Source organism: Octopus bimaculoides, chromosome 3 (assembly GCF_001194135.2).
Source record: "Octopus bimaculoides isolate UCB-OBI-ISO-001 chromosome 3, ASM119413v2, whole genome shotgun sequence".
Lineage (NCBI taxonomy): Eukaryota > Metazoa > Mollusca > Cephalopoda > Octopoda > Octopodidae > Octopus > Octopus bimaculoides.
In genome coordinates this window covers 4954536-4963405 of record NC_068983.1, presented here as the reverse complement: position 1 = coordinate 4963405, position 8870 = coordinate 4954536, and the positions used below count along the sequence as shown (strand labels likewise).

The following is an 8870-nucleotide window of genomic DNA, read 5'->3' as shown; positions in this document are numbered from 1 at the left end:
TCTTCCCTTCCCAACCTATCATCCCCTGCCTCACCCATTAACCGTTTCTTACTCTCCCATACACTTTTACAATCTCCACCTCCTGGTTCTTCCCCCCCCCCTACTCACTTCATCTCACCTTGGACCTTAATGATCCATCCAGACACCCTATCACCATTATTTTTAATCTCTTCCCTACTCAACTACAATCCTGCACTCTCTCTTCTAAAATGCGACCCCTCTACAGCAAGATACTTGTTCCTCTCTGGTCCCTTCCCTCATACTTTAACCCCTTATCTCCTAACTTAAAGCTGCACCCGTTTGAGTTTGTAGTCTTGCAGGCTGCATGGCGACCTCATAAGTTAGATGGCATGAACAAAAGCACCCAGTAAACATCTAAATGATAACAATAAGAATTCTATATGCAATGCTTCAAAAACCATTAGGTTAAAAAAAATTTATAATTAGTAGCCAAATGGCAATTTGTAAACTATTTCAAAGATTTTGTACACAATTGAACCAGCATAAAATTAAAATATCTGTGTATCATTTTTTCACATATACACTATTGAAAGTTATGATGCTGTGGTTTTTGTCCAAGAGGAAATCTCTTCATGAACACGTTAGAAACATAATTATAAACTGGAGAGTGGCAAATATCATTTCAATTGCATACACTGAGTATATTTCAGCCCAGCAGCTTTCTGCAATATCAGTAAATGTATCATTCATTGTTTCCTATATATAGGAGGAATGAATTTTGTTTAGGCATGTAACGAGTAGGTAAGGCCCATCATCATCATTTAATGTCTGTTTTCCATGCTGGCACGGGTTGGACAGTTCGACAGGAGCTGCAAGGCTGGAAGTAATATCAGGCCCCATTATTTGTTTGCTTTGGCATGGTTTCTACACCTGGATGCCTTTCCTAACACTTTACAGAATGTTCTGGGTTCTTTTTTACACTGCAACATCGCCAACAGGATCACCAAGTACATTGCAAGACAAAAAGGTCAAATACGTTGGACAGTCTTGTGAGTTACGTCTGGCACAACTTTCACCTTGCTCTGACATATATTGTATTTTTAAGACAGCATGAGAGATTTTCTCTCATACTGTGTTAAAATGAGGTTTTCTCTTAGTCATTAAACAAAAACTACATCAAACATTTTAAAGTTGTCTATACTTAAAGTCTGATATACACAGACGACTAGATTAAAAGAAAAAAGAAAGAAAGCAACAACTGCAAATATAATTTGTAGTGAATTATTTTTAGCAAGGAAAGACATTTTTCATTATTATCACGTTTTAAATTAATCTTAAACAAATCTTGAGAAAGAAAGCCATGAAATTCACAGGACCTTTTAAGAAGCACAACAGATGAATTATAAGAAACTGGCAACAGTTTGCAGCGAAAGGGAGAAAGGTGACTATAATAGCAAATTGGCTGATAGCTTACTCTTCAAAACAACAGCTTGTGTATAAGTTAATCCTGATCTGGCCTATCATGTATATTACTGACCTATACAGGTTATTAGATTGATAACCTTGTGAATAAATATTTCACATTAAAATCTTATCAAAACAATTCTCTTGTCATACACTCTCTAACCATGAACAACACAAACTGTTTCGAATTACATCTGTCACATCTCTGATGATCTCCCCTGATAATTCCACATCTATAAGAGCACTGTCCAAACACAAAACTCCCTCAAAAACTAGGATTTCTCTTCAGGCTCTGTTATTGATCCTATAAAAAGTTTGTGTTAAACTGACATTTGAGTACTGCTGCACACATCTACGCAACTGTGCTGGTGCTACACTCACAGCTCACAGATTCTCCACACTGAATCCAAAACAAAGCCATTCCACTGATCGACAGCTCACCAGCATGCTCTATCTTCTCTCTGCCATTTCTACCAATACTACAATGGCTTAGGCTCATCTGAACTGACTAGCAGCATCCCCTTACGGCCAAACTGACCTGTCCCACTTCTCTTGTATCTCACCTACTACATAACACATTAAACACTTCTACCAGTCCTTCCTCCCCAGAACAACATCCCTCTGGAATTCCCACCTACCTGTGCTTTTTGGATAGATCTTGAACCTGAGCTTCAACAACATGCGTCTTACCAGTCTAAAGGGGCAGTAAAAGTCATGGGAGGAAGTGCCCCCTTTTCTCCCCTGACTAACTTATAAAGAGAATAATCCCTAAACAGTTTAGATGACTTGGAAACTAAGACTAGATATATTGGAGACATATTCATCTCAAATCTCCAAAATTAATAGAAGGGGGCACTAACAAGGGGATATTATATAGGTTAATATATGAAAACTGGCAGAATCCTTAGCACGCTGGGCAAAATGCTTAGTGGTTCAAATTCTGCTGAGGTTGACTTTTCCTCTGACCCTTTACACTATCGGAATTGTTGGCTTTAGGAAGGGCATCCAGCTGTAGAAACTTTGCCAAATCAGACTGGAGTCTGGTGCAGCCCCTCAGCTTACAAGCCGTGGTCAAACCGTCCAACCCATATCAGCATGGACAACGGGCGTTAAATGAGGATAGAAATGTTACTTGACAGGGTATGTGTCTCAGAGATCAAGGAGTCTATCCAGATCAGGCTGCTATTTCTAGCATTGAGAGATCACTGCACCTTTACAATGGACATGTGATTAGAAAGTAGGAAAGAACTGCCAGATAGATTTTTCAAGCCAAGCCAACCAGAAGGAGGCCTAGGGTAGACCAAGAACAAGCTGGTTGGATAATATCCATAGTTAATGATTTGTGGTACTTTGTTATGCAAACATAATATACTATGAAGCAGACTAAATGTTTTTATAAGTCCTGGCGTTAGGAAGGGCATCCAGGTGTAGAAACTTTGCCAGTTCAGATTGGAGCTTGGTGCAGCTTTCTGGCTCACCAGCCCTCAGTCGAACCGTCCAACCCATGCCAGCATGGAAAGCGGACGTTAAACACTATTTTCAGGTTGTTCTTTATAAGCACGTGTTTGGAGGCAATAATGGGTTCGATGGGAGCTGATGAAGGGGCAACAATCCCTGTAATATGGCATATACACTTAATACCGATTTTCGTCCTGGATCACATTGTTTGTTTACATTGGACATCTTGATACGAAACATAGCAAAAATCAGTGTTGGCTAGGAGTTCTATAGAATATGTGTAGAAACTATCTTAACGAAATAATATTCTAAATCTCAGTTGGTCATGCTTGGGAATCCAGCCAGAAAGGGTAATGATGACTGCTTCTTATAGGACCCGACATAGGATCTGCCACCATGACCCTCCCAGGAATAAAGGGACAAAGAAGATGGATGCACATAGAATTTGATAGAATTGGAAGGGGCAATGAGAATTCAATAAATAAATGAGAAAGGTGGTGAATAATAAGAGCCAAGTTTTGATCCTGTTAATCTTTCAATTCAAACTGAGGTCATGTCACCGAAACTAAATCTAATTTCAGCAGGTCAAGACAAGTTGTCCTCTTGGTGGATACCAATACTATCACCCATGTTTCACATCTATCACTTGCTCTCTCTCTCTCTCTCTCTCTCTCTCTTCCAGTACTCTCCCTTCAATCATGCCTTATCTCCTTTCTTGTCACCAACCATAACACACACTTTCTCTTTAGTCACTTAACAACTGTTTGGTAGCTATCTATCATTATCTCTTGTATTATTCTCCCCTAATACCCTCTTGCTTTGGTTCTCTTTAATTACTCTGTCAGGTTGTTCCTAACCAAGCTCCTTACCAATAACCATCATGCAGCTGTCTATCACTCCCTCACTCTCTCTTATATCATCTTACTTCTATCACACATTCTCTCTCTAACTCTCTTCCTGCCTGGCTATATGGAAAAGAAAGAGACAGAGACAAAGTAGGGTAGAGAGGACTCTTTAAGTTTGCTGGGGATACGATAATTTTTCAAGAGCTGGTGCCACATTAAAATGCATTCTGTCAAGTGGCTGGTCATTAAGGGAATGCAGCCCATTGGAGCCAACCCTAAAATGGAATGCATGGAAAAAAAACGAATGGATAATGATGGTGGCCAATACTAGAGTTCTCAAACCAGGTTCAGAGTAGTCCCCATCCTAAGTGACTTGTACCTTTATTGGAGAAGAAAAAAACATTCATCCTGTCATTTCATAATAGTTGTCTCAGCACCCAGTCTCCTCTGGTCCAGCAGACCCTTATGATCAAAGGCATTCCAGCCATGATCATACCAACTTTTTATTTAGACATAGTGGATCTGAAACTATAGTATTCAATGTCCTTATTTTGATGGCCCATCTTCAAAAATGTTGCTGTTATTTAACGCCAAGGCAGCCGTGATTGGGCACACCTCTCACTGGTCAAACATTCCAGCCGTGACCATCACCTAACATATCTATTTTATACCTATGTCCAGGGAAAACAACTAATATATATATATATTTATTTATTTGAGATGGAATTTGACTTATATCTAGCAAACCGAACGACCAAGTAGAGTCCCACCCCCGCTCCATCCGGGGCAAGATTAGCAACTAGTTAAATAATACTTCTATTTTTATATATTTATCTAACTTCAGCCGACTTTCATATGTTCTCAGGCAAATGGCGAATATTCGCACGCCGTTCGTTGTAATATCGGACACGGAATTATCCATCTTAAAAGTTCCAAAAATTAACGCCAAGTAAAAGGCAAAAAGTCAGTAATTTGTAGGGATATTCGAGTAAATAAACCCCTAGCTCTTCACTTGCTGGGTTCTTAATTCATCGACCCCGTGCGAACGAAAAGTAATGTTGATCTCGTTGGGGTTTGAACATAAAACGTAAAAAGCTGAAACAGGTAATTCGAAGTATTAGGTAAACAGTACAAAATACATAGAAACAGAAACTAAAGAAAAGGAAAAAAAATAGTCCAGATATTTTAAGAAAAAAATTGCAGACGATTGAATGTTCAGTCCCGATAGAGCAGAACTATAAAGACGTTTTAACCGCGACCATCCCGTCGGGAACTCCCTTCACCCAAAAGTATCTCTAAACCAAATAATTTAATGCATCTTTCTCTTATTTTCTTTTAAGACAGTGTACATTACTAGGGATTTAGTTGCTATATCTAGCAGGCTGAGTGGACCGTGCTGAGCCTCCCTTGGTTGGTGGGGTCAGATGTTTTAAGTATAAAAGACTAGGTGTATATAATCTCATTTAGCTCCGCTAATAATATGCTGGATTCGTGTGACACACCGACGCAAAACAATGCCAGAATAGACAACTGAGTGAGACCGGACACCATTACAAAAACACCGGCGAGAAAAATTAAAGAGGTCAGGCTATAGAAGTAACGCCCACCATCTACCCCTGGACATATGCATACACAATATACACAAAAATATATATACACACAAACACGCGATAAACTTACAATTTATATATGCATCATATAGACTCAGTGTGTGTATATAAAATGTATCATATACATACAGCATTAAGTACATACACCATATTTTATATATGCACATAAACACGATAAACTTACAATTTATATGTATCAGTGCGTGTGTGTGTGCATATAAAATGCATCATATACATACAGGATATATGCATTAAGTACATACACCATATTATTATATCTATATATATACACACACACACATAAATACAGAGTATGTATGCGCATGTATTTTGCAAGTCTACAACGGCTATATGATACAAACCTAATATTTAATTAAAAAGAAACTTGCTACAGTAATACAGTAGAAAAAAATAGTTATCAGCGACATAAAGACTATAAAATTTATCAATCAATTGAAGAAACAAAACCGACCCCGAGTGGTGTTTAACAGTAAATTATTTAAGTAGAAGGTCCGTAGCTCTTATATTCCAGGGGCCCAATACCCAGATGCATAGATATTTGCAGCTTGTATATTATTTATTTGAATGGGACTTTTCATTCAAACGAATCCCGCCCACAGCGAATTAATTTAAAGACTATAAATACGTCACCCAACATTTTTTTAAAAGTCGTTTTATTAACTGTTCTCGAATGGGGGGGGGGATTTTCTTTTTTTTAAAATCGATGAGTTTTCAAAGAAAAGAAGTAAAGTATAAAAGATAGAAAAAAGAATCCAAGAGAATCACGTTTGCGAGAGAGAAGGAAGTGAGAGATCGACGGAAGTGAGCACGGAGTTCTGGCTTATGTGGCAGCACAGCAGTCGATAGAGCTTGACTAGCAACGTGTCCACGCCATACGTAGACACTACAACTTAGAAAAACCTCCACCTTGCAAATTATACATAACCCTTCGTCTTGTCTCCCTACTCTCTTTACTGTTGCTACTACTACTACTACTACTACTACTAGAACTCAGTCACACACACCCACAGTCGGCCGCCGCCAACGTCTCTCGATATTTCATGAGGCAGGGTTGAAGACAAACCGTCAAACTCTTTTCCTCGCAGATATTGACATTCCATGGAAAACGGCAGGATGTTGCTAAAACATCTCAGTACTTACATTGATTGTTGTATATTTAAAGAATGTGTGTGAGTAGGAGAAGAGAAAGAGAGAGAGAATATTTCGCAGGGTTCTGGAAGAAGAAGAAGAAAGTACCTTGTGAATCATTTCCTGATTTCTCAGTGTGTGTGTGTGTGTGTGTGTGTTAGCTAACTTTTATGCCGAGCCAGCAAAATGGAAACATTTACAACGAAGCATTCTAATAGTGATTTCTACGTAGGGTTCACTGCAGATTTCAGCAGAAAATCGGCAGCAATTTAGATTTAACTGCATAGCCATATATATATATACAGCAATATCATCACAACAACCAACATAATCATTTTAGTTTGCATGCAACTGTTGGTCAGTTCAAAGGCAAGCCTGATGCAACAGAACTATGATCAAAAACGTAACCATCCAGTCTTTTTTTCAAAGGTGGTAGGTTATTTGAAAGAGAGGGATTTGGTTGCTATTTTTTTTTTTGCATAGATGGAGCACGCATGAATATATATATATATATATATATATATATATATATACACACACATACATATATATAGATAGATAGATATATACATATATATATATAGATAGATAGATAGATGCATATATATATATATATATATATAAAGGCGATACGGTGTGGTTTGAGATGATGTGTATGGTCTGGCTGCTATTTTTACCATGTCGAGTAATCACACACCTTCTCCAATGATTTCTCAACAATTGCTTCTATAAACTTATCAATAAACAATGTTTACTTTAAATACTGATATCAAACGATATTTGAATAGTGCAGGGGACAGGTGTTTAAAAATCAGTAGGGGGAGTAGGGTACTCTTTCAAATAAAGCTAACAAATTAAATATATGATTGACATTGAATAAAAACTACCACAGACTATACAACATCCACTGCTCACTTCCCTCATATAATTATACATACATATATGTATCAGCACACCTGCATGTGGGTATGTATGCGCGCGTGGAAGAGACACAGTTATCGGGTGGAGAACTTCCTTGATAATTCGTACTCGTTACTACTGAAGCCAAATTTTAAAGCTAACGCAGGTGTTCAATTAATTAACCAGTTACACAAAAACAAAAAAAAAAAATCAGAATGATTTACAGGTGCGTTCAATATAGTAATGAATGAAGGTTAAAGATCCGGACCATAGGATGTCGCAAGATAGCTGCAATTATGAACCAAACAAAAATCACACACACACATCTACGCATTCCAAGTTATAGCAACAATTTAGTTGTAAGGGAATGGTATATAAATCCATATAAATACTTTTGCTGCAGATAAAATACTGTAAAATATTCTCGAAAAAGGTGCAAAGAATTCAGAGATTTCATGAAAGAGATTAATATTTATCACTGCTAACCAACTTTATCTAAGTAACCTTTAATATAATTAAACGCCTCTCGTTTCAGCGAGTAGGAGTCGGATTAGAACGATGTTATACATGAAGATCGACAATGAAATATCTTCGTTTCATGAATGGTGCGTTCTTGTAAAGCGTTATACAATAAAACCTTTTTAGATGCTGGGTAAAAAAAGCTGGAAGGAAATTGGCAGTTTAATATGAATAAATGAAGAAATGGTGTATTGTGGTTTGTGAAGTAAAGTTATGAATGAACCGGTGTAAAGTTGTCAGTTTGAAGAGAGAGGGAGAGAGGGAAAAAAAGGCCAGCAGAAGTGCAAGAGTGAAAGGAAGGCATTCAATATTGGCTAACCTGCACAAGATCTTGTCTTCCATATTTTCAGCAGCAATATAATGATTGCCAACAAATGTGACATATCTCCAATGAGCCTGAAAATATTCATGTTGGATGTTTAGTTCGAGTGTGGCTGGTGTTTGTGGCTGGTGTTGTTGTTGTTGGTCTTCGTCTCTCACACCTTCTTGCAATGTCTCCACTTGTGAGGACGTGGCGCTAACAGGATTCTGGGAAATCAGAGAAACATCCGGTAAGAAGGGAAATAACTCTATCGCACTATTTCAGTCCTATCGAAATGAATCAATCACATTCCAGCTGATCGTTCTTAACTTTTAGTTCTACCCCAGTAACCCTATCAAATCTGTGATCTATTTTACATAAGCACAAAACCTTAAATTTAAGGGGAGGGGGGAACAGTCGGTTATATCTACCTATAATGGTTGGCTGGTACTTTATTTTATCGACCCAGAAACAATGAACGGCAAAGATGATCTCAGCTTGATTTGAATCGAGAACGTAAAGAGCCGGCCAAAAGACCACGAGAAAAACATAAATACACCTTATATTGATGATATTTAAGATGAAATATAATTAATTTTTTAATTAATATACTTGTGTTTAATTTCTCTTTTATATTGCATCATGGTTTTGATGATGGTTCTT

General features: G+C 37.7%; 1 protein-coding gene across 1 annotated transcript in view; it reads right to left on the bottom strand.

Moving 5' to 3' along the window:
• The window catches only part of LOC106879761 (ER lumen protein-retaining receptor 2), a 21990-nt gene extending 13542 nt beyond the window's left edge, over window positions 1-8448 (bottom strand). Inside the window, exon 1 of the mRNA XM_052966698.1 lies at window positions 8226-8448. Coding sequence (XP_052822658.1) covers window positions 8226-8316 — 91 coding nt within the window. The 5' untranslated portion in view covers window positions 8317-8448. The remainder of the gene's footprint in view (window positions 1-8225) is intronic.
• Between the last annotated feature and the right edge of the window lie 422 nt (window positions 8449-8870).